The sequence below is a fragment of the Equus przewalskii genome, chromosome 6, assembly GCF_037783145.1.
Source record: "Equus przewalskii isolate Varuska chromosome 6, EquPr2, whole genome shotgun sequence".
In the NCBI taxonomy this organism is placed as follows: Eukaryota; Metazoa; Chordata; class Mammalia; order Perissodactyla; family Equidae; genus Equus; species Equus przewalskii.
The window spans coordinates 48,210,900-48,236,540 of NC_091836.1; the positions used below are offsets into that span (position 1 = coordinate 48,210,900).

The 25,641-nt window shown below is 44.4% G+C and overlaps 2 protein-coding genes across 9 annotated transcripts in view; one reads left to right on the plus strand and one right to left on the minus strand.

Annotated features, from left to right (window-relative positions):
• LOC103545992 (zinc finger protein 709-like) overlaps positions 1–25,641 on the minus strand; it is a 515,885-nt gene that overhangs the window by 128,905 nt on the left and 361,339 nt on the right. The gene's annotated exons all lie outside the window — the stretch shown is intronic.
• Positions 8,350–25,641, plus strand: part of LOC103564870 (putative KRAB domain-containing protein ZNF788) — a 34,951-nt gene continuing 17,659 nt past the window's right edge. For 2 of the 8 annotated variants that reach the window (XM_070625465.1, XM_070625466.1), the window contains exons 1-3: positions 8,396–8,550; positions 13,765–13,808; positions 17,365–17,402. In XM_070625465.1, the coding sequence (XP_070481566.1) occupies positions 8,521–8,550; positions 13,765–13,808; positions 17,365–17,402 (112 nt within the window). In that variant the 5' untranslated portion in view covers positions 8,396–8,520. Of the gene's footprint in view, positions 8,551–13,764; positions 13,809–17,364; positions 17,403–25,641 lie in introns of all 8 variants that reach the window. The other 6 variants (XR_011541465.1, XR_011541464.1, XR_011541463.1 and 3 more) reach the window with 5 other exon arrangements.

Consider the following 25,641-nt stretch of genomic DNA (forward strand, 5'->3'; position numbering starts at 1 on the left):
AGGACAGGAACAAGACAAGGGTGCCCACTTTCACCACTCCTATTCAACATAGTTCTGGAGGTGCTGGCCAGAGCAATTCGGCAGGAAAAAGAAATAAAAGGAATCCAAATAGGTAACGAAGAAGTAAAACTCTCGTTGTTTGCAGACGACATGATCTTATACATAGAAAACCCCAAAGAATCCACAGAAAAACTATTAGAAATAATCAACAACTACAGCAAAGTAGCAGGGTATAAAATTAACGTGCATAAATCAGTAGCATTTCTATACACTAACAATAAACTAACAGAAAAAGAACTCAAGCACTCTATCCCATTCACAATCGCAACGAAAAGAATAAAATACCTTGGGATAAACTTAACCAAGGAAGTGAAGGATCTATACAATGAAAACTACAAGACTCTCTTGAAAGAAATAGGCGATGACATAAAGAGATGGAAAGACATCCCTTGCACATGGATTGGAAGAATAAACATAGTTAAAATGTCCATACTACCTAAAGCAATATACAGATTCAATGCTATCCCAATCAGAATCCCAAGAACATTCTTCACAGAAATTGAGCAAACAATCCTAAAATTCATATGGGGCAACAAAAGACCGCGAATTGCTAAAGCAATCCTGAGCAAGAAAAACAAAGCCGGCGGAATCACAATCCCCGATTTCAAAACATACTACAAAGCTACAGTGATCAAAACAGCATGGTACTGGTACAAAAACAGGTCCACAGATCAATGGAACAGAATTGAAAGCCCAGAGATAAAACCACACATCTATGGACAGCTAATCTTCGACAAAGGAGCAGAGGGCCTACAATGGAGAAAAGAAAGTCTCTTCAACAAATGGTGCTGGGAAAACTGGACAGCCACATGCAAAAGATTGAAAATTGACCATTCTTTTTCACCACACACCAAAATAAACTCAAAATGGATCAAAGACCTAAAGATTAGGCCTGAGACAATAAGTCTTTTGGAAGAGAATATAGGCAGTACACTCTTTGACATCAGTTTCAAAAGAATCTTTTCGGACACTGTAACTCCTCAGTTGAGGGAAACAATAGAAAGAATAAACAAATGGGACTTCATCAGACTAAAGAGCTTCTTCAAGGCAAGGGAAAACAGGATTGAAACAAAAAAACAGCTCACTAATTGGGAAAAAATATTTACAAGCCACTTATCCGACAAAGGGTTAATCTCCATAATATACAAAGAACTCACACTACTTAACAACAAAAAAACAAACAACCCGATCAAAAAATGGGCAGAGGACATGAACAGACATTTCTCAAAAGAAGATATGAATATGGCCAATAGACACATGAAAAGATGTTCATCATCGCTAATCATCAGGGAAATGCAAATCAAAACTACACTAAGATATCACCTTACCCCCGTTAGATTGGCAAAAACATCCAAAACCAAGAACGACAAATGTTGGAGGGGTTGTGGAGAAAGAGGAACCCTCATACACTGTTGGTGGGAATGCAAACTGGTACAGCCACTATGGAAAACAGTATGGAGATTTCTCAAAAAGTTAAAAATAGAAATACCCTATGACCCAGCCATCCCATTACTGGGTATCTATCCTAAGAACCTGATATCAGATATCTCAAGAGTCCGTTGCACCCCTATGTTCATTGCAGCATTATTTACAATAGCCAAGACGTGGAACCAGCCTACATGCCCAGAAACTAATGATTGGATAAAGAAGATGTGGTATATATACACAATGGAATACTACTCAGCCATAAAAAAAGACGAAATTGGCCCATTCACAACAATGTGGATGGACCTCGAGGGTATTATGTTAAGCGAAATAAGTCAGTCAGAGAAAGACGAACTCTATATGACTCCACTCATAGGTGGAAATTAGTATATTGAGAAGGAGATCTGATTGGTGGTTACCAGGGAAAAGGGGGGGTGGGGGGAGGGTACGGAGGGGGAAGTGGTGTACCCACAACATGACTAACAAAAATGTACAACTGAAATCTCACAAGCTTGTAATCTATCATAACATTAATAAAAAAAAAAAAAAAGTCAAAAAAAAAAAAATGCATTGCATTCCCCTCTGTTCCATGGACAATAGCCCATTTATTGTAGATTTAAATGTGAAAGATAAGACTGGGCCACTTTTAGAAGTCACAGGTGAATGTTTTATTGACACAAGAATAGGGAGAAAATTCTCATACAAGAAAAAGAACAAGCCATAAAGCCAGAGACAGACAAATTCAAATATATTAAAATTAAGGTACTTAAAAGATAAACATCAAGGGAAAGAAAAATATCACCAATACATACAACATAAAAGGGTTAGTTTCCAGAGTAAAAATGAACAGACGCATAACTTAAAAATGGGAATAAAGCAAAGTGTACTTAACAGAAGATCATACAGTTGGCCCTGCATCTCTGCAGGTTTTGGTTCACGGTTGGTTGATTCTGTGGCTGCAAAACCTGTGGATACAAAGGGCCGACTATATATATAAGGAAATGTCTAGCCCCTTGGCAATGAGGTAAATAGAAAATAAAACATCCAGTAGATCCCATTTCACAGTGATTGGAACAAAAATTTTTCAATTAAATAATCCCATAAACCTAAGTGTTGAAGACTATTGTGAACAAATCAATAAGTTATGCACAAATGGAGGAAGGGTCAAGTCATGTACTCCATTGCTATTTCCTGTAAATTCGAACTTGATCACTATCTACAGCCCTGCAAGTTTTTTTGTTTTTTGTTTTGTTTTATTTTTTATTTTTATTTTTTCTATTTTTTTGAGGAAGATTAGCTAACCCTGAGCTAACTACTGCCAGCCCTCCTCTTTTTCGCTGAAGAAGCCTGGCCCTGAGCTAACATCCGTGCGCATCTTCCTCTACTTTATATGTGGGATGCCTAGCACAGCCTGGCGTGCCAAGCTGTGCCATGTCCGCACCTGGGATCCAAACCAGTGAACCCCAGGGCGCCGAGAAGCGGAACGTGTGAACTTAACCACTGCGCCACCGGTCCGGCCCCAATCCAGCAAGTTTTCAAGAATGTCCACAGAATGCACTTAGAGACTCATACAAGGGTGGCATCTATTAATATCAAATGATCTGGAGGATTTATCAACAGAAAAATAAAGCAACAAGTACTTAAAAATATGCAGCATGTTACCTATTGTATAAGCTTTATGGTCACCTGCACAAGCAGGTGGACCCCAACCCTTGATTTGGTTCAGATGTCTACACTAATGATAACACCCACATGCCTAGAGGGTATGAAAGGGTTTACTATTCTCATCACGGAACTGTCAGGGGAGGGCAGGGCAGGCCTCTCAGGCAGGTGGGAAATGCCCGGAGGGAGCAAGGAGAGGAGCCTGGCCTGGGTATTTTACTGAAGGAGGTGGGCTAGGGTGAGAGTTTGGGTAAAGGGGCAGGGCCTTTTGTGGACTGAATCATTTGCCGGAACTAAAGGAAGGGGGATCCAGGCTTTCTTATCACCATGTTAAGATGTGGGGCACAAGGGAATGAAGGAGAGATGAAACTTTAAAGCTGTCAGTAGTCAAAAAAAAAGAGACTTCTGGTCTCTGGTCTGGCACGTCAAGAGCTTAGAAACCACCTTCCAGTCTGCAGAAGAGAAAAGCCAAGAAACTTAAAATCAACTCTTCCATCAGATAAATGAGTACATGCGGTAAACTAGCATCCCCAAAATTAAAAAGAGAGACCAAAAAGTAGGTATTTTAAAATATGCCCAGAATATTTTGTTCCTAACAAAGCACATCCTCAAAACAACCTCACAATTGTTGAAATCACAACAATTTCACAAGAGCGTAACTCACTGGGATTTTCCCAGAGCCTAACTGACCTGTGGGGAAGGAAAGAGCCAACTTGAGTCTCTTCTAGCATTTTCTGCTCTCAAAGGTGGGGCACTTGTGAGAATGATAGGGTTTTTCCCCTCCAGACACCAAATACATGGAGTTGGTTCCAATGCCACTTCTCCAACTCTATGTCACCAAAGATATTTGAGTTGAACTGTTGGACATCTAACACTAACTACGCAGAGCTCTTGTCAGACTCCACAGGTTAAGAGCTCAGTCCCACACACTGACTGTTCTGCAGATGCCATCCACAAATGGGTGCCTGGGCTGCTGACATTTCCACTCAGCCTTCTACAAATTCATAGATTCCCTGGACACCCCATCAGGTTTTGTAATTTCAGGACGATTCCGAGAACTTAACAAAGCACTTTACTTACTACTATTGGTTTATATAAAGGATACAACTCAGGAACAGACAAAAGGCAGAGTTGCATAGGGCAAAGTAGGGCAGTGGTATGGGTGAGGGGAGTGGAGGCGGAGGGGGCTGCAGAGATTCCACATCCTCTCTGGACACTCCACCCTCCCAGCACCTGCATGTGTTCACCAACCCAGAAACCCTCTCAATTCTGTCTGTAAGGGTTCCGAAGGAGGTTTCATCACATGGCCTCAATTTATTAAATCATTGCCCATTGGTGATTAACCCAGTCTCCAGCCCCTCTCCTCTCCACAGAGGCTGGGAGCTGGGGCTGAAAGTTCCAAGCCCCTAATCAAGGCTTTGTGTTTCTGGTGTCTGACCCCCATCCTGAAGCCATCTAAGAGCTGGCCAAGAGGTGCCTCGTTAAAACAAAAGATACTTTATCACCCTTATAACTCAAGTATTCCAAGGGCTTCAGGACATTTTTGCTAGGAACTGAGGACAGAGATCAAATATCTTTCTTATCGTACCACAGGAGGTCAAACCCAGGCACACAGTCTCACTAAGAGATTGAGACCCAATTGCTGGACTGGAGGATGCTTCCCCTCTGCCCACACCTACCGCTACATCAACTGGGCTCTTGTTTAATATTAGTGGACTACACTGAAGGAACTAGATGTTTTCTGGTAATATCAGGAAGAAGTCAAGGGTGTCCCCTCTCACCACTCCAAGTTAACCCTGTACTGGAATTCTTAGCTAATGCAACTAGACACACAAAAATAAGAGATATACAGACTGGGAAGCAAGAGATACAAATGTCTTTGTGGCATATAAAAATGTTCTCTGTGGAGAAAATATTGAAGAATTCCAAATGGGAAAGAAAACCCGTTGGACTAATAAGAGAGTAGAGGATGTTTGAAGGATAAAAAGTTAATATACAAAAGTCAATTGTTTCCTATAGAGCCACACAAATATAGTGAACTCATCTTTGACAAAGGAGCAAAGGCAATTCAATGGGGGAAATATAGTTTTTCAACAAATAGTGCCAGAAAAACTGGACATCCACATGCCAACAACAAAAAAAAGAATCTAGATACAGACTTCATACTTTCCATAAAAAATTAACTCTAAGTGAATCATAGATCTTAGTGTAAAATGTAAGACTGCAACACTCCTAAAAAATAACACAGGAGAAAAAATACTAATATTGTATTCTGTGTATATACCACATTTTGTTGATCCAGTCTTCTGTTGATGGACACTTGGGTTGCTTCCACCTTTTGGCTCCTGTGAATACCACTTCTGTGAACACAGGTGTACAACTATCTGTTTGAGTCCATTTTTTTTTAAGATTTTATTTTTTTCCTTGTTCTCCCCAAAGCCGTCCAGTACGTAGTTGTATATTCTTTGTTGTGGGTCCTTCTAGTTGTGGCATGTGGGACGCCGCCTCAGCGTGGTTTGATGAACAGTGCCATGTCCGCACCCACGATTTGAACCAACGAAACACTGGGCCGTCTGCAGCGGAGCGCGCGAACTTAACCACTTGGCCACGGGGCCAGCCCCCTGTTTGAGTCCATTTTTTAACTTTTTTGGGGTAAATATTCAGAAATGGAACTGTTGGATCATGTGGTAGCATTCTCTGTAATTTTTGAAAAACCACGATATTGCTTTTCACAATGGAGACATGGTTTTACATTCCCATCAGAAGTGCACAGGGGTTCCAATGGGTGTTTTCATTGTCTTGATGGTGTCCTCTGAAGCACAAAAGTGATTACTTTCAATGAAGTTCAAATTATCTGGGTTTTTTTTTCTACTGGTTTTGCTTTTGGTATCATATTTAATAATTCTTTGCCAAATCCAAGGTCATATTTTCTCCTATGTTTTTTCTAAAAGTATAGTTTTACCTCAGATTTAGGTCTTCAATTCATTTTGGTAAATTATTTTATGTGGCATAATGTAAGGGTCCAACTTCCCTCTTCTGTGTGTTGCTGTTCAGTTGTCCCAGCACTAATTTTTTTTTTGAGGAAGCTTAGCGCTGAGCTAACATCCACCACCAATCCTCTTCTTTTTCGCTGAGGAAGATTGGCCGTGAGCCAATATCTGTGCCCATCTTCCTCTATTTTATATGTGGGACACCTGCCACAGCATGGGTTGATAAGCTCTGTATAGGTCCATGACCAGGATTCGAACTGGTGAACCCTAGGCTGCTAAAGTGGAGCACATGAAGTTAACCACTATGCCACTGGGCAAGCACTGTCCCAGCACTAATTTTTTTTGGGGGGGGGAAGATTAGCCCTGAGCTAACTACTGCCAGTCCTCCTCTTTTTCGCTGAGGAAGCCTGGCCCTGAGCTAACATCCGTGCCCATCTTCCTCTACTTTATATGTGGAACGCCTACCACAGCATGGTGTGCCAAGCAGTGCCATGTCTGCACCTGATCTGAACCAGTGAACCCCGGGCCACCAAGAAGCGGAGTGTGCAAACTTAACCACTGCACCACAAGGACGGCCCTCCCAGCACTAATTTTTGAAAGGAATATTCTTTCTTCATTCTTGGTACCTTTTTAAAAACTCAGTCGACCTTAGATGAATGGGTTTATATCTGGCATCTCAATCAAATCCACTGGTCTGTGTGTCTGTCCTTGTGTAATTACCACATACCTTGATTACCATGCTGACTAGTCAGGTTGGAAATCAGAAAATTTTAATCCTATTAATTTGTTTTACTTTTGAAGATTGGTTTGGCTGTCCTGGTTCCCCTGCAATTCCATGTAATTTATGAAAAAACTTGCTAATTTCTACTGTCAACTTAAAAAGCAAATTTGCCTGTTATTTTATCTCAAAATGAGTTTGTTCAAGAATAGCCAAGAGCCAGTCCTGATGGCCTAATGGTTAAAGTTCAGTGTGCTTGACTTCGGTGGCCCAGGTACGGTTCCTAGGGGTAGAACCAAATCACTTGTCTGTCAGTAGCCATGCTGTGGTGGTGGCTTACATAGGAGAACTAGAAGAAGTTACAACTATCATACATAATCATGGGGAAAAGGAGACTAAAAAAGAGGAAGATTGGCAACAGCTGTTAGCTCAAGATGACTCTAAAAAAAAAAAATCCATCCTTTAAAAATAAAGAATAGCCCAAAGAATTGCAATTTGGGATGGCATGCTATGGCAAACCATGGGCAAATCCAGAAAACTAAGAAAAGGAGCTGCTTTTATAGAGAACAATGGGGTGTAGGGATTGGTGTTCTAAATGAAAATCTATCGGGGGTGTTACGGCACATTGGGTTGTTATTCTCCCCCAGGATAGAAATGAAGAGAGACAACAAACGGGAGTAGAATAGTAAAAGTCTGTTAGCTTATGCACAGGAGAGGCACAAGTGAGCTGGCGCAGAAAGGAAAGGGGCAGGTGACTGGCTTGTTAGGGAGCGGGATTATGGGGTTTTTATTAGGCAAAGGCTGGGGAGGAGGGCCATGTCACAGCATATAGAGGTGGGATTGTGCTTGTGCTTACACTGTTGTTCAACATACCACTTCATGTGACACATGCATCATTAGCATGCTAACTCTCCACCCTTGGGTGTGATTTTTACAATGCTAGTGGGGCTAGGGTCACCTTCAGTGCACTCCTGGGTGCTAGGGCGCATGTGTAAGCCCAGGAAAGCGCAGAGGCTGGGGAATGTGGATCTTGGTCGTCTCTATCTGATTTTCCTAGCTTACTGATTGGTTAGGGCCAATCTTGTTAGGGCTTTATCTTGTTAGGCCCAGGGCCTTGCAGATGGCCCTGTGTCTTTAGGATGGTTCCTGTCTCACTTGCACCCAGCTAGGGCTGTGGGTTCCAACTTCGCACCAGAGCTAAGGGCTTGGGAGGCCATAGGGTTCATTAAAGTATGCTATCAGTGGAGGTGGGGAAGCGCTGGGTGGGAGATCAACACTGTCAACACAGATCAAAGAGAAGCCAGGCTAATTATTATATGTGGCGAGGTGACTTTTAAGTGTCTGTGTTTGCAAAGAAGGGTCACAGTTCCTCGAGTGGCATCACAGCACCGCGTTTCAATGGAAAAGTCCCCGGAGAGGACAACGTTCAACTCCAACCCAACTCAGACGTGTTATCTCCGTCCCGCTGTCACTCAGGACGGGGCAGTTCGAACTGTCCAATCAGAGTCGGCTCCGGGGCAGGTGGGCGGGGAGACGCTCCGCAACCACCTCCAACTTTCTGCCGCTCCACACTCCTTCCGATCACGGGACGCTTGCCCTTGAAGGCCCCACATTGTTCTGCCGCTGACTCTGTCGCCCTGTGACCTGATCCGAAGCGTAGGAAGGATGCTGGGGGACTCAGGGAACTCAGCAATGGTGAGAGTTAGGCCCAAGGGATCCAGAGACGGGGAGAAGGGGCTGGTGGGAAGCGGCGGGGCGGGCCCGGCCTCCCGCGGTCCCCTCCGGGCTCTGCGACCCCGAGTCCGTGGTGGCGCCGCTCGGCCCTCAGGCCCCTCCGGCCGCAGCGTGGGGGCGGGGCCGGCAGCCTGGCCCGGGGCGTCCTGTGGTCCCTGCGCGCGGCGACTGGGGCCGGAGCGTCTCTGGGCCGCTGTGCGCCCGCAGCCCCGCGTATCCCAGACGGTGCGGGGCCCGCGGGAGGGCCCGCAGGACAGTCGGGCCTCGGTCTCCGGGGTCCGTGCGCGGAGGGGCTGCGGTCTGTAGGTCCCCAGGGCCTCCTTCTCCTCAGAGGGGACTTATTTTCTCCCGAGTTTTCTGAATGTTTGGGGAGCAGGGTCTCAAATCCACGACCCTGTCCCCCCAGCTCTTCCAGGACCGACAATAAATCCCTAAATTTCCAGATCCCTCTTCACGTTCCCGAACGCCAACTTCCCGTCTCCGATTCCCAGCATCATTATCAACTACAAACAGACCCAATAATTTAATCATCGTTTTTCTATAGGCAATGAGTGGCCCTTTTAGAAGAGTTTCTTTCTTATTTGTGGATGTTTTACTTGAGAGAAAGCGAATCCCCCTGGAGGCGCGTGGTGCGAGCTCCTCCCGCCTGTCCTCCAGGCTGCGTCCTGGGCGCGGACGCGCAGCTGGCAGTCCTTTGCTGCAGGTTCCTCTGGAGAAACTTTCCTGGGCGATCTGCCCTGTCAGCACTGCCCCTCCCTGGGGTTGTCACCTTGGGAAAAATAGATTCACTTAAATTTAGTCTCAGTTTTTCAATGAATAAAAATTTGTGTAATCAATACTGCTTGAAAGAGAATATAAAATATCTCCAAAGAGGAAAGGAAGACGTGAATTTAAGAAAAAATAAAATACTCCAGTTTTACATTGCTTGATTTACAAATCGTTTTCCTTTTTTCCTCTGTTGAGAATGATAGTAACATTCTCATATCTGTTATTTTGGGTGAGTTCAAATGGATTTCTGGGACTTAGACTTGCAGACCTGAAGTGTTCATTCAGGATTAATACTTTAAATTTTCTGATCATGGAAATAATACTATATTAGCATCTTTTTTTTTCCAGAATGTAATGCATTCTTATGAAATTTCTTGTTGAGCCGGCAAATTGCCATACAATTTTCTTCCCTCGTCTTTCTTCCACATCAAGACTGGTTTGAGTGTTTTAGCTGGATTGTTCAAACACTGGGTTTGTGTATTTAAAATACCAGTGATGGTCCAAAAAACTCCAGTGGGGGCAGAGGCCTGAGTGCAGTGAGTCTAAGCTGAGGCCCCCTTGGGCCTGCAGAGGGAAGGCCTTGAAGGCCCAGTTGCTCTTCCTGGGGAGCCTCCCCCTGCAGGTGTCCTACTGCTCACACCCTGTGGAAGGAGCCTTTATCCTGAGAGGAGCTGCAGAGCCCTGGAAAGCTGGGGGTGCACATGCTCATGGGGTGGAGAGTGACACCCTTTCTGAGGTTGTCGCTCTGGATTCCTTGGGCCTGTTTCTAGACGTAATTGGAGTTTTGCATCCACAGTGTAGGTGCACTCAGAGTAATTTGTTTACACTGAGAAAGTCTGTGAGAGTCAGGAGCTCTGTGTCCTGGATTAGGGCCCATTAATCTTGGGTCCATCTGGGTCAGAACCTTAAACTGGATCCAGCTGAGTTTCCTCACTGTGAGAATGGGAGCCTGAGCCTTATAACGTGCTGCTTATTCCTGAAAATACCCCAGTGTGAGCTATAGGGGAAGGACAAACTAGGATGCTGCAGATTGTTTTAGTTAGAGATTTAAAAATTTTCATTTTGAATTCTGTACACTTTTGTAACTGATAGTGTAAATGAATTAAATCTTAGAATGGTTTCCTATGTGCGAAAGTTAAAATTAAGTAAAAGATTGTTAAATAGTAAAATATAGGATAAATTTCTGTTTACCTGAAGTAAATCTGTAAGATAACAAAGTCTAACTTAAGACTCAGTGCGGCATATCCTGGTCCCCTCCAGCGCTGTTACTCCAGCCACCCTCGAATACAGTTTTGATCGTTTTTGAGCCCCTGTTAGTGTTTGTTTATATAAGTCAATTGAGAATGCATATTTTTCTTACCCACTTTGTCCTTGTAGTGAGAAGTCAGACTCCACATTTTTGGGTGACTGCTCACAGCTTAAGCCCCGCCCACCCTCCTCCCCTCATGCCCCGACCTGGACAAGCTGAGGAGGAAGCCTGGGTCTTCTCTTCTCTGGAGTAGGCAGGAGATTCCGACCACCCCAGCCCCTGCCTGTGTGCAGAGCTCTTGCCCCGGCCCCACCCCCAGGCCCAGTGAAGCCCCAGGCCAGGCTTCATTCCTTGCTTTCTGAGCCCTGTCAGAGCTGCTTGAGAGGCTGGCCCTGCCCTCCCCTCAGACCTCGGTTATGTGAGTCCTAAGCCTTTTCCTCCCCTCTGTGTTTGTGCGCGCGCCACCCTGGCATCAGTGTCAACAGGGGAACCAGCCCTCTGCAGGGGACCTTAACAGTTGGCGCCCTGAGCAGCATGTCCAGACGTGACCCCACCCGTGGGTCTGTCTTCTCTTGCTCTGCCTTGCTCCCCTGCTCTGCTGCCTGGTGGCGGCATGCGCTGTGGGCTGCTGCTCACTGGGGAGCTCGTGCTGTGAGCTGTGCTGCCCCGTGTTGCGTTGTTGACCCACCAACCTCAGTTCTAGGTTCAGCTGAGCAGGTTAGCAGTTTGAAGAATTTATAGGCATCTGGGAGCAGGACTGTGGGATTGGGGCCTTCTGAAATGAGTCCTGGGTCAGTGTCTTTGTCAGGATTTATCTGTGTTAGAGTGAAGCCGTGACAGAGACTGGGTGGGCTCTGACATACTCCAGGGACGGGGGTAGACAGGAAATATACCCTGTGGAACTGGTGGGTCCATCAGATGGTCACTCTTGAAAGAGCAGTCATTTAAAAGAAAAAGAGAAGTGAGGGGAAAGGCAGACAGTAGGTGGCAGGCTGAGTCCACGCCGCTAATACCAGAGGGCTCCCCAGGCCCCTTCAGTACCTCTACTGCCACAAAGACCCTGACCTTCAGGGTTGCAGGGGACAACACCATGGCACCCCTCTGGCACAAGGGATTAGTGAAAACTTGGCTTGAGACCAGGATTTAAAACTTATAAAGAAACCAGTTGTCATGGGGGAGGCTCCTAACCCTGAAGGCACTGTTTTGAGGGTCTTGGGTGGAAAAAAATTGTAAATAGCAGAGTAGAGAGGCACTCCCTCCCCTGAAGTGTATCCCATGATGAAGAAAACAAAACAGGAAAGATCAGGAGGAAGGAAACAGTAGATAAAGCACTGATACAAAGGTACCACTTGGAAACCACTTGGAAAACCCACTTGGAAATCCAGAATATACTTAAAGAATTTATGTAACAAACAGTTAAAGGTACACTACTTGGCTTATGGGCCCCTACACCATAGGGTCTGAATTACTTTTGCTCTCTGATGTAATGCACCAATTCAGAAACCTTCAAGCAGTTAATCAGTACTAGGTGTCAAGTTACAGTTATACCTGGGATCCCACTAAATTTAAGGAAGGTGCCCCTGATGATACTTCAAAATGGTTTACATCAACCTTGAGGCTGTGGTTTCACCACGGAGCCCTCTATACTCAGTCTCCGACATGGAAATTACTCACTACAACCAATCAGCAATTGATAGGTATCCTGCTCTCACAGGTTTGGCTAAGTCTGTTCTGTGCAGTCCTGTGTCCACAGCCTCTCAGTTGCACTTGGCCTTCCTCTCTGAGGGGACGTGATGCCCCTTTAGTGGGTTATCCTCATGGATCTTCCACAGCTGTCCCCTCCCACAGTCATTGCAGGCGGGGTCTGAACTGCATCCCTGTTCCTCCAAGACCACAGGTACGATGTTATATTAATGACATCCTTTGAGGACATTCAGGACATACAAATATTGAAAAACAGCTCACAAAAAGTGATGGGACATTGCCATACATATAATGTGAAGCCCTCACAACTTTGTGAAATTACTGGAAATTATTTGATAATCGGAGACCCACTGCTTCCCTGACACCGTGAGGAATTAGATATTGTTCCTCTCAGCACCCACCACATCTGCTAGGTTTTCTTGATGTTTGGGAGGCAATACATTCCTTGTTTACAAGTTTAATGGAGCCCAATTGTGCTGCTACTTGCAACTTGGCCAACTTGAGTGGGAACACCTACCACGATTGTCTGGAGATTGTCTTCAAATTGTCATACAGCCAACAGTCCTGTTAGTGCTGTCAGAGACTCCTTCACTATAGAGGCCTCACTGGTTTTCTGTCATGTCTCCTGGGGTACCCATGATGGCTTGTCATGCAAGAGCCTACCGTAGACCGTGCACTATAAGCTGTTTGAGCTACAATTCCTCCTATTTCTGTGGTTATCCTGAAAGTAGGTGGCCCTGAGCATGGGGCCACCTATCCTGCAGTCCATTTTTATTTAGGACCTGGAAACAGCACTCCGTGAGCTCAGCATGGCTACCAAGAGCCCCTGGAGACTTGGAGTCAAACCTGGGCCCTCAGGGATATCCTACCTGCAGGATGGGGTGGCCTTCCATGTCCTCAGTTTCCTGCCAGGTGCCATGGTGTTGAAGGAGGTCACCCCTTTCCCAGACCCCCAGGCTCCCTGGGGAGCTCCTTAGGATTCTCTGAGTGAAAAGCAATAAGAGTTCATAGACTTTAGGGATGACATCACCACATTCGTACATGGTGGAGCTCGGGCAGGGTTGTTGCTTTTTATGTCTTAATTGTGACATCTCTGATGAAGGACTGGACCTGAGGGTCATCACACTGACCATCCATCAAGTGGTCCTCTTATCACTGACCAACAGTTGCCTCCAGCTGCAGACATTAGACTACAGGTGATTCTCTGAGAGTTGCCCCTTTGTGGTAAAAGACTCCGGGAATCTCTTGCCTCATAGTTACCTCCAATACAAATCAAAGTAACACTTGTCTCCACATATACGAAGGCCACACACAAAGCCTTGGAGGGCAATCTTTAACCATGTCAGAGTTCCAGACACTACTGATAGTAACAAAGGAATTTATTTCACTTCTAAGAATATACAATGCTGTGCTCTTAACAACACGTTTGATGGAAATTTCTCCTCTCTTCCAAGTCTCAGGATGCAGGCCTCATAGAGCACCATCATGGATTATTGAAGTAAGTTCAAATTAGTGGCATGAAAAATGGTCTGTTTATGTCATCAGCCAGTCTTTATGGGTGAAAATTAATGCATCTGTCCTTATCTTTTTTTCTATTAGAATTTCCCTTTTTTTAAGAACAGTTTTAAGTTTACAGAAAACTTGATCAGAAAGTACAGAGATTCCCACATAACATCTGTCTCCACTCAGTTTGCCCTATATTTTATATTTGTATTACTGTAATAGATTTGTTACATTTGAAGAGCCAATTTCATGCGTGAAAGTTCATAGTTTACATTAGCATTGACTGTGTTTGGTTAATATCAAATGACATGTCTCCATCCTTTCTGTATCATATGGAACACTTGCACTGTCCTAAAAATCTCCTGTGTTCCATCTATTCATTCATCCCTCCCTCCCACCCCAAATCCCTGGTAACCAGTGATCTTTCAGTGTCTTACATTTGATCTTTTCTAGAATGTCACATGCTTGGAATCATAGAGTATGTAGCCTTGTCATATTGGCTTCTTTCACTTAGCAATATGATTTTAAAGTTTTTCTATGTCTTTTTGGCTTGATAACCTCATTTCTATTGATCACTAAAAAATATTTTATCCTATGGATGTACCAGCAATTGTTTGTTTATTCACCAATTGAAATTATCTTGCTTACATCTCAGTCTTGACAATTATGCATAAAGCTCCTATAAACATTGCTCTGCAGGGTTTTTGTGAACATCTGTTTTCAACTCATTTGGGTAAATTTGAAAAACTGTGATTGCTGCATTGTGTCGTATGAGTAGGCTTAGTTTTAAGAAACTGCCTTTCTTCCAAAGTGAGAATATCATTCCTTCCAACCAGCAGTGAATGAGGGTTCCTGTTGCTCTCCATCTTCACCATTATCCGGTGTTGTCAGTGCTTTTAATTTCAACCTTTGTAATAGGTGTCCGGTGATATCCCGTTCTTTTATTTGCAATTTCCTAGTGACATATAATTTTGAGCATCTTTTCATGTGCTTAGTTACCATCTGTCAATCATTGTTGAAGTGTGTGTTCAGTTCTTTTGCCTATTTTTAACTGAGTTGAGTGTCTTCCATTTGTTGAGTTCTAAGAGTTCTTTGGGTGTTTTGGGCACCAGTCCTTTATCAGATCAGTGATTTTCAAAGATTTTCTGCCAGTTTGTGGTTTGTGTTTTCACTCTTAACACTGTGCTTCACTGAGCAGAAGTTTTTAATTTTAATGAAGTCAAACTTATTTTTTTCTATTTTGGATCTTACTTTTAGTATTGTATCTAAAAATTAATGACCAAACCCAAGGTCACCTAGATTTTCTCCTGTTTTATATCAGTGTTTTAGTCTTACATTTTACACTAAAGATCTATGGTTTATTTTGAACTGAGTTTTGTAAAGTGTAAAATCTGTGTCTAGATTCTTTTTTTTTTTTTTCATGTTTTTGCTGATTTTTTCTGGTATTTGTTGAAAAGACTGTTTTCCCATTGAATTGCCTTTGGTCCTTTGTCAAAGATGAGTTCACTATATGTGCGTGTATCTGTAGTAAACAATCGACTTTTGTATACTAACATTTTATCTTTCAGCCTTTCTCTACTCTCATCTTAGTTCAAGGGGTTTCTTTGGTATTGGAGATTCTCTGAGATTTTCTCCATAGACAATCTTGTGCCACAAGGACAGTTTAATTTCCTGCTTCCCAATCTATGTACATAATTTCCTTTTTGTCTAATTGCATCACCAAGAATTTCATTACAGGGTTGACTAGCGGTAGTAAGAGGGGCATCCTTTCCTTCTTCCAGATGTTACTGGAAGCATCTAGTTCCTTCAGTGTAGTCCACTAATACTGAACAAGAGTCTAGTTGATGTAGGGGTAGGTGTGGGCAGAGGGGAAACATTCTTTAGTGCAGTGATTGGGTCTGAATCTTTTAGTGAGCCTGTGTCCCTGGGCTTGATCTTCTGTGGTATCATAAGGGAGATATTTGGTCTTTGTCCTCAGTTCCTAGCAAAAACCTCTTGATACTCTTGAAATTACTTGAGTGATAAGGGTGATAGAGTGTCTTTTGTTTTAATGAGGCAACTCTTGGCCAGCTCCTAGGTGGCTTGAGGATGGGGGTTGGACACCAGAAACACCAAAGCCTTGATTAGAGGCTTGAAACATTCAGTGCCAGCTACGAGCCGCTGTGGAGAGGAGAGGGGCTGGAGACTGAGTTAATCACCAATGGCCAGTGATTGAATAAATTGTGCCCATGTAATGAAACCTCCATCAGAACCCTTACAGAACTGAGAAGGTTTCTGGGTTGGTGAACACATCAGGTGCTGGGAGGATGGAGTGTCCAGAGAGGATGTGGAATCTCTGCCGCCGCCTCCACCTCCACTCCCCTCACCCATACCACCACCTTCCTTTGCTCTATGCATCTCTGCCTTTTGTTTCTTCCTGAGTTGTGTCCTTTATCCTAAACAATAATATTAAGGAAAGCATTTTGCTGAGGTCTCAGAATCATTTCAGTAAATTAATAAATGTAGTGAGGTATTGAGAGAATCTATGAATTTGTAAATGGCCAAGTAGAAGGGGCAGTTTGTGGGACTGAGCTCGTAACCTGTGGAGTCTGATGTGACCTCTGGGCAGGTAGGTAGAGTTAGAATTGAATCAAACTGTTGGACATCTCTTTGGTGATGTGGAGTTGCAGAAGTGACATTGGAATAGACACCAAATATTTAGTGTCGGGGGGTGTATAAAATCCTATCATCTTCACAATTGCCCCACCTTTGAGAGCAGAAAAGGCTAGAAGTGGTTCAAGTTGCCTATTTCACTGCCCTCTTGTCAGTTAGGCTTTGGGAAAATCCCAGTCAGTTATGCTTTTGTGAAATAGGTTGTTTTTGGACACTTCTTGTTAAGAAAAATTTACTATTTTGGGCATTTTTAAAAATTACTATCTTTTTGTCTCTCTTGCCAGTTGTGGAGACAATGCTTTACCCTATGACCTCAGTTCTCTGATGGAAGAGTTGTTGGTTTCAAGTTTCTTGGCTTTTATTTTTCAGAACTTGAATCCAGCTTCTGAGCTCCTTGCATAACAGTCCAGAGACCAGCAGTCTCTGGCTCCTTTTTTTTTTTTCAATTTTATTGAGAAAAATTGGCCTACATGACTGAATAAATTCAAGGATACAACATGATAGTTTGATTTGCACATATTGTGGAATGATTACCAAAGAGCTCAGTTAACATCCATCTTCTGATATAGATAGAATAAAAAGGAAAGAAAGAAGAAAAGAAGAAAAAAGAATTTTCTCTCTATGTGATGAGAACTCTTAGGATTTACTCTCTTAATAGCTTTCCTAATATCACACTGCAGTCTTCGCTATAATCATGTTGTACATTACATCCCTAGCAAGTATTTATCTTATAACTGGACGTTTGTACCCTCTGACCACATTCCTCCAGTTGCCCCTACCCCTCTTTAACTCTGGTAACAAGAAGTCTGAGTTCTTTTTCTATGAGTTTTTTTTTTTAGGTTATACATATAAGTGACATCCTAAAGTATTTGTCTTTATGTCTGACTTATTTCACTTAGCATAATACCATCAAGTTTCATCCGTGTTTTCACAAAAGGTAAGATTTCCTTGTTTTTTATGGTTAAATAATGCTCCATTGTATATATATGCCACAACTTCTATGTCCATTCGTCCATAGGTGGATGTCTATCTTCTCGGTGGTACGTAGGAGCCTCAGTGAGTGAGGATGTCATCATTGATCATTGTTTTCCTGCCATTTAATACATTTTTAAGCACTTTTGGAGGAGCTGCTTGGGTGTGGGTGTAAAACATGGACAGCAATACCGAAAGTCTGGCATTCTTAGGGTCAACAGCAGTGGTTCCCCGTAGAGATAAAGGCATAGACAGAGTTCATCTTCATGTTAGCCATGGCCAAACTTTTTACCACATGTGCTATTTGAGCACGATCCAGATACACGATTATCTGAAACTCGAGACTTCCATTGCTTTGGGCCATGGGTATTTGTTGTATTTATGCTCCTGTTTAACATCAGTTGAAAGGATTTGAAATTGCCTTTTGATTGAGCATATCATTGTACCTGCTATTCAGACTGACTGGCACAATTCGTTGCCCATGAAACCTTCGAGTTTCTCCCAGTTTGAGGAAGGGTTCTGGTCATCTGCACAGTTGTAGCCCATCATGGGTTTTCCTATGAATAGAAAGATACCTGTGCAAGTTCAGCATGATTTCCTGGTTAAAACACTAAAAAGAGCTGTGAATGTTTAGAGGGTAATTAATCCAAGCAATGACTGAGGTGAGCTGTAGACAGACACAGTATCATTTTGAGTAATATCCCATGTGATAGGAAAGGAGGTAAATTTGACATCCTCTAACTGGGAACTTTTCTCTGTCTTTTTGGAAGAGGAGTAGCTGGGAGGTTTTGTTTCCATGAACAAAGCCCCCAAAGCCCGTTTTTACTGTTTTCTAGGATCATTTCCATATGTTGACATTTCCAGGAGATGTTATGTAAGACGGGGTAAAACCTGACAGCTTTTTTTTCTTTAAGCAACAATGGAAATCCAAACTTGTTCCCTTTTTATTCAGTGCTAATTTATGTTTTCTTAGCAGTGTAGCAGTTAGGTGAGTTTGTAATTACTAGTATCTCATGTGATCCCCTGCCCCCATCCCTCCTCCCATGATGCAAATATAGAAAGTTAAGCACAGGCTCTTAGCCAAATTCACAGAGCTCATAACAGTGGAAACTCTTAGTTTTTTGTTTGTTTGTTTTGTGTTTTTTCTGAGGAATATTGGTCCTGAGCTAACATCCATGCCAGTCTTCCTCTGCTTTGTGTATGGGATGCCACCAGAGCATGACTTGATGAGCAGTGTGTAGGTCCACGCCCAGGACCCAAACCTGTGAACCCCAGCTTGCTGAAGTGGAACATGCAAACTTAACCACTGTGCGACTGGGCTGGCCCCAGAATCTTAGTTTTCAAGGCATAATGGGCAGTGTCAAAAATTTTAAACTCAGAACACTGCAAGGTTTGTATAATTATGAACTTTTACCAATATGGCGTCAAAGCTTCCAAACAGGACTTATAAGGCAACGTGGTGTTTTACTTGTATGACATTCTGGAAAAGGCAAAGGTATAGGAACCTAAAACAGATCAGTTCTTAAGAGTGGGAGGGTTCAGTACAAATGTCCACCATGAGAGTGTTCCTTTGGGGTGATGGATTTTTCTCCATCCTGATGGTGGTGTAACTATACATTTGTGAAAACTCAGCTATTCTTAAAATAGTATGTGAATAAACTAAAAACAATTAACAGAAAACAACAAAAATGTGCTCACATGCTAGGAGAATGTGAAACTCTCCTGAACTTTGCTACGTGTGCCACACTTCCTTCCACCACCTTGGGTTCCTTCTTAGGAAGAAGTGCAAGGACTGGGAAGAAGGACATAGGCCACTATAGACTGTTCCTGGTACCCAGTCTGAATAGAAAACTCCTTCTGGGACTACACCTGCCCTCATGTCATTCACATAACTGCAGAGAAAGTGATGTGGCTCCCAGCATCCATCTTTGAGTTGACAGCAGGTTTCCTGGGTCATATCCTGGGAATGTGGTGGTCTGAAACATAAAGGTGCATGTAACACCTCTCCAGGAACGTCCTCATCTAACCCTTGGGCATCAATATCACATCTTCCCAGAGCAGGTCTTGAGGCCATTTGGAGCTCTTAAGTTTCCCATCTCAAGCCTACTCTGTGCCTCCTTGCTAGGAAACATGTTTAAATGCAACACTTGTCCCCTGTGGAAATTTGCTGCTATATTGATCTTAAAATAAAAAAAGTCAGTAAAATGAGTTTATTTGGGAATAGCAGAGGAATTACAATGCAGGACATGGAAACTATGGTGAACCATAGACAGGTGGGGAGAACAGAACAGAAGGACTTGCTTTTATAGTGGAAAGGAGAAAACGGAGGGGCTGTGTCAACAGAAGTCTATTGAAGGAGGAGAGTTCAGGATGGTGACTTTTGGTGAATGTGGTGGTTTCTTATTGGCTGAATATGGTGGTTTCTCATTGGCTGGGCTGTTGCTGGGCAAGGAGAAATTCTTCCTCCCTCCTGCTGGGATCTGTAGAATAAGCTTCCTCCTGTTGCAAAATGGGAGGGACACTTCTTCCTGTTTGGGGTGTGCAAGGTAGGCTGAATAGTAGTGTGTGAGAGCTCCCCCTTCAGGGCTTCCTGACTCCATTTTAAATGAGATTTCCTGTATTTTCACATTTGCAGCCCCAGGTGACTGTGAGGTGAGGCAGTGGCAGAACCCAGACCCCATGTCATGAGGCACAGGCCACTGAAACACAGTACTCCCCGCTGTTGCATAAATATCAGCTCTGTACCAACAGGCACAGTTTGACAGTAGTTGCAATATCACCAATAATGTCAAGAAGAGATGTCCTGCCTTGTCCTAGCTCTGGGAGTCCCTCAGGTGCCTGGCTGTACCTAAATCACTCTCCTCAGATCTCTGGCATGTTCCACCCTATGGTTTCAGTGGCTCATGCACTGACCACCCCAGCTCCCTCACCTCAGAACCCGCCTCCAGAGTGAATTTGGAGCCCATCCACCAAGGCCTGTGCTTGCTTTTTCTGGATCAGGACTCACCCTGTAGAGTTCCAGCCCTGAGACCTGCATGAAACAGTGGTCTCAGCCAGACCCTCCATTGTCACAGTGTCCCCTCCCTTCACAAGGCTCCCAGAATGCAACGGGTACCAAGCCAAAGGATGTAGTGAGAAAAGCGGGGATTTCCACCTTCCTGAAGTGCGCAGGCGCAGGAGGTGATGCGCGCCTCCTTTGTCAGAGGCAGCGCCGAATGTTTCTAGAAGGGAAGAAGCAGAAATGAGGCAAGCCATCTCACAACATGCTCTCGCAACAACTTGCAGTGCTTTCCTGGGTCCCCAAGGTGATTCTCTGTGGCTGGGAGACCTGGGGGCTGAGGTCCCGAGGCCTCCACCCATCATTGAAGCCTCCAGGGAGGGCAGTGATCACGGCCTCAGTGAGGATGGCCCAAGGGGCTGACATGCACGAGGTCTGCATGCAGGTGAGACCTCAGCGGGTGATGGATCCCAGACTGGGGAGACCCCAGCCGGGGACATGGCAGCTGGGTGAGGACACACAGACCTTTGTTGTCAGCCCTGAGCTTCCAATGGGAAAGCAAAATGAGGAAGGGGCACGTGGTGAGGGGCGTGTTTCTGGAAGTGATCATAGCAACGTGAGGGGCTGGAACACGGTGATCACTGCAGCCATCGTGGGCCCCGACTCTCCCTCTTCGGGGCCTGGGCGGTGGGTCTCTGGGCTGTTATCTCTGAGGGTCTGTGACTTTGGGTGTCTGTGTGTGGATGTGAGCACATGTGTGTCCAGTGAGAAAGCGTGTGTGATTTTGTCTGTCTGTCTGGGGGGCTATATATTTATGTCCTTAAAATCTGGAATGCTGTTATGTCATTTGGTGCCTAACTGCCCTGCTAGCACGTCCCTCACCCTGTTGAATTGAGCTGACGTGAGCAGACAAATCCTTGTCTTCTTTCTGATTGTATTAGTCATGTGTTTTGTTTTCTGTCTCTTCAGATGTTTTGACATCTTGGGGGGCCTCTCAGACATAGGGAGACCCTGCCCCTCCCAGGGGCACCTCATTCCACGTTGGCGGTGGACAGCTTATGTGGAGCAGGCCTCTCATGTGCATCCTGTCCTATCCAGTGCCCTGTCCCTACAGACCTCCTTATCTGCCTCTCAAACGCCAGACGGTATTCCCTGCTCTAAACCCACCCCAGGGCCAGGAACCAGATGACAGGACCGTCCCTAGGCCCCAGAGGCTGCTGGGATTGTTCAAAGCAGCCAGTCCTGAGCTGCTCACTCTGCCCTGACTCACATTTCCTGTGGACCCAAATGAAGGCTGTGGCCTAGGTTTGCGTCCCACTCCTGATTCTGCCTCCTGAGCAACCCTGATGCAGCCCCTGTGACCCTGCCTGGCATGGTGTGCGCCTTGGGAAATGTAAGTGAAAAACTTCTTTCAGTGACATTGGCCTGTCCATGTTGTCACTTAGTCACCTCTGTAAATTAAAATCTCAAGGGTACAAATTGGACTCTGGTCCTGAGGAGAAAGTGTTCAGTGAAGATGGTGGAGCCACCGTGGGAGGACGGAGTGAGGTCTGTGGGAATGTGAGTCCACAGCAGAGCTGATGTTTCCCAGGGAGCCTGCAGCAGGGGACATGGGGGCTGAGCGAGGAGATGCTCACCTTTGGTCCCCTCGCTGAGCTCACAAAAGAAAAGCAAAGTGACAAAGGGACAGTTCATGATGGGATTTCTGGATGCATTTATAGCAGTGAGAGGGGCTGGCATGTCATGACTCCAGCCATTTTGGGCCCTGACTGCCATCCAGTCTCCCATTTTGTGATTTTCGTAGAGATGTCCTGTTTGTACTGTGTGGTGTCAGGAAGGGTGAAATCCCTTCCCCATCTGGAAGGGCTGAGACCCCCTCTTTGGGGATTGGTTTGGGAGCCAGGAGACACCCCTCTACCAGGAGGGGTGGGAGTGAGAACAACGCATTTTGTGAAGATCTGGGCCTGTGATGAGGCTTGTATAAGGCTTCCATGTGAGTGTGCGTCTGAGCCCCAAATGGAAGAACATTGGTGTGAGCCGTTCTGGTAGGTGCTTTGGTGAACAAAGCAGAACAAATGTCAGTTTGCTTTTTCTGCTTTTTGGGGTAAAGAAAGGAAATTATATAAATAAAATTATACCATGTGTCTGATGATTGGCCCTAAAGAGTAAAGAAAAGCAGTGAGGAGTGCAGAGGGCCTGGGCTTGTGTCTGTGGTAACATCTGTGTGTCTCTGAGCCATTAACTCTTAGGGTTTGAGAGTTTGTGTGTCTGTGCCTGTGTTTGTCCTCCTATGTGTGCCATGCCAAAGTCTGTGTGATTTTGCTTGTCTGTCTGTGGAGCTTTGTGTGTCTGGAGTGGTTGATTTTTCCCATGTTCTTGCCTAACTGCCCTGGTAGCGCCTTTCTCACCACGGTGGGTGGAGCTGGTGAGAGCAGACATCTCTGTCTTCTCTCTGATCTGAGAGAGCAAGCCCGCAGTCCTTCACCATCAAGAGTGACGTCAGCTGTGGGTTCTTCACTGATGCTTTATTTCAGGGTGAGGGAGTTTCTCCTAGTTTCTTGAGTGTTTTCCTTGTGAAGGGGTCTTGAACTTGGTCTAATGCTTGTTTGTATCTACTGAGATGATCCTGTAGTTTTTGACACTTATTCTATTAATGGTTCCTTATGTTTATTCATTTTTAGATGAAAAGCAACATTTCTTTCCTGGGTTAAGTCCCATGTGGTCCTCTTGTTTAGGTTATTTTTTATTTTGCTGAATTCCCTGTACAAGTATTTTGTGGAGGCTTTTTTCATCTATGTTAAAAATAGATATGGACAGCCCCAATGGCTGAGTGGTTAAAGTTCTGAACGCTCCACTTTGGTGGCTCAGGGTTCAAAGGTTTGGATCTCAGGTGTGGACCTACTTCATTCATCAGCTCTGCTGTGGAGGCATCCCATGTACTCAGTGGAGGAGGATTGGCAACAGATCTTAGCTTAGGACAAATCTTCCTCACCAAAAGAAGATATTTGTGTACTGTATTATAATGGAGTATACAGTTTAAAATTATCTAATACTGCATATAGTGTGTATCTTTGTGTGTATGTGTGTATACATATGGAGAGAGAATGTAGAATACAGTATATATATATTTATATATGGTATATGTGGTATATTACCTGTATATAGAATGAGTAATGTATAGTATAATATACATAATTAGTATATATTATATATAAGTAGAAGATATTATATGCAATTAACATGTATAATTAGTTTTGTAGTTTACAGTATAGTTATATTTTACAGAATAGTATTACAATCTTATCAGTCTGTAGCATAGTGGGTCTCATTACCATATCTGTCCACAGAATTATCCAAATAAGCCATTCCCATCCTCCCTTGGGAACATAGGGGCCCCTTACTGTCCTGATACCCCAAAGCCCGCCTCCCCAGCCCCTGTTTGTTTTCTCTGCTTCTGAGTGCAGCTGAGGTGTCAGTGTGTGTCTCGGAAACTGTAACTAGTTTATCAGCCTGAGGGTTGAGGTGAGGCTCTGCGGTTTGATGTCAGTACATGTAGAGACGTGTGTGACCTTATGTAGTTGAGTGACTGTAAGCAAGATTCTCCCAGAGTGCTTTCTCCCAAAGGGTGACCTTGGATAAGGAGCTGATGTTGTTGCCAGGCAGCTCGACCCTTGGCACTGGGCTAGAAGTCTGTAAAACTGTGAGGATGGGGTGGACCGTTGGCCAGGGCATCCTCTAGTATGACTGCCTGGAGTTTGACTGACCCTGCTGACCACTGGGTCCCATTGTAGGGGAGGAGGACATTTCCTCTCCCCAAATGTGGGTTCGTCTGGCTGGAGAACGAATTAAATTCACATGAGACAGAATAGCAAGAGAAAATTAAACAAAGCTTTATGAGGAACCATGGCCCGGGGCCTTTCTTCCGGAAGGAAGAAAGGGCACCGAAGACGTGGGGTGCACACAGTTGTTATATACCCCCCAAACAGGGTGTTTCACATGTGATTGAAATGTCCCTTTTACAACAGTCATGAGGCCGCTCTGTCAGCACAGCACTTGATGGAGGCAGATAGGTCTGCTGTCTCAGAGGGCGTAGCCGGAGGCAAGTCGATTGTCTGGAGCTGGGGGGTCACAGGTGAGCTCAGCAATCAGTTCCTAGCCTAAAGAAAGATGCTTAATCCTTAAAGGAGACGCCAACGTTGGGAGGGGGAGGGAAGTCAGTTACAGGAGGTTACCAGAGAAGCACAATAAAATGCAGATTTAAGTCCTTGCCTTTGGTATTGATTAAGAGTTTTTAGAGAGAAGGTCATCGCCTTTCTTCCTGGTACAGAGAGGGAGGCACCTTTACAGATATTTACCTTACAAATGTAAATGTGTCCTAACGAAGGGCAAGTTCCATTCCTCCTTCCCTGTCCCAGTTTATCAAAAGCAATCAGCCTCAAATAATCCTGATGCCAAAGAGACATATCTTGGGGTGGCCAATTCCAGGTCCCCACACATCTTTGATCAGGGACGGCCTGGTTAGGGACAGCAGCAGCAGCCCTCCAGTGTGCTCCATCACACATGCTGGTGGCACACCACCATTGATGTGACATAGGTGCAGGATTTATTTTACATGAACAAGAAGTCAAAGCATATTTCACAGTGTAAACCTCTTGATCTTTGCCTATGAGGGGAAAAATAGTATATGCTTTAAATTGCTTCTTTGTACATGAATGCTGAAAAGACTGACAAAAAATGAATTACACTGTTATCTGCATGAGCATGGGGAATCTAGATGCCAATGCTAGGATTCATGCTAGGAGCAGCCTTCAGACATGCTTTTAAATCTCAGGCTGAGTTTTTGAAACTTGATATTCACAATAAACAATTCATGATAAACAACGGAAAAAATGTGAATGAACCGTATTTTATTTATTTTTAAAGATTTTATTTTTCCCTTTTTCTCCCCAAAGCATAGTTTTAGTTGTGGGTCCTTCTGGTTGTGGCATGTGGGATGCCACCTCAGCATGGCTTGATGAGCGGTGCCATGTCCGCACCCAGGATCTGAACCGGCAAAACCTTGGGCTGCCATAGCAGAGCACAGAAACTTAACTCGGCCATGGGGCCAGCCCCAACCATATATATTTTTTTTAATTTTTTTTTTCCTTTGTCTCCCCAAAGCCCCCTGGTACGTAGTTGTATATTCTTCGTTGTGGGTCCTTCTAGT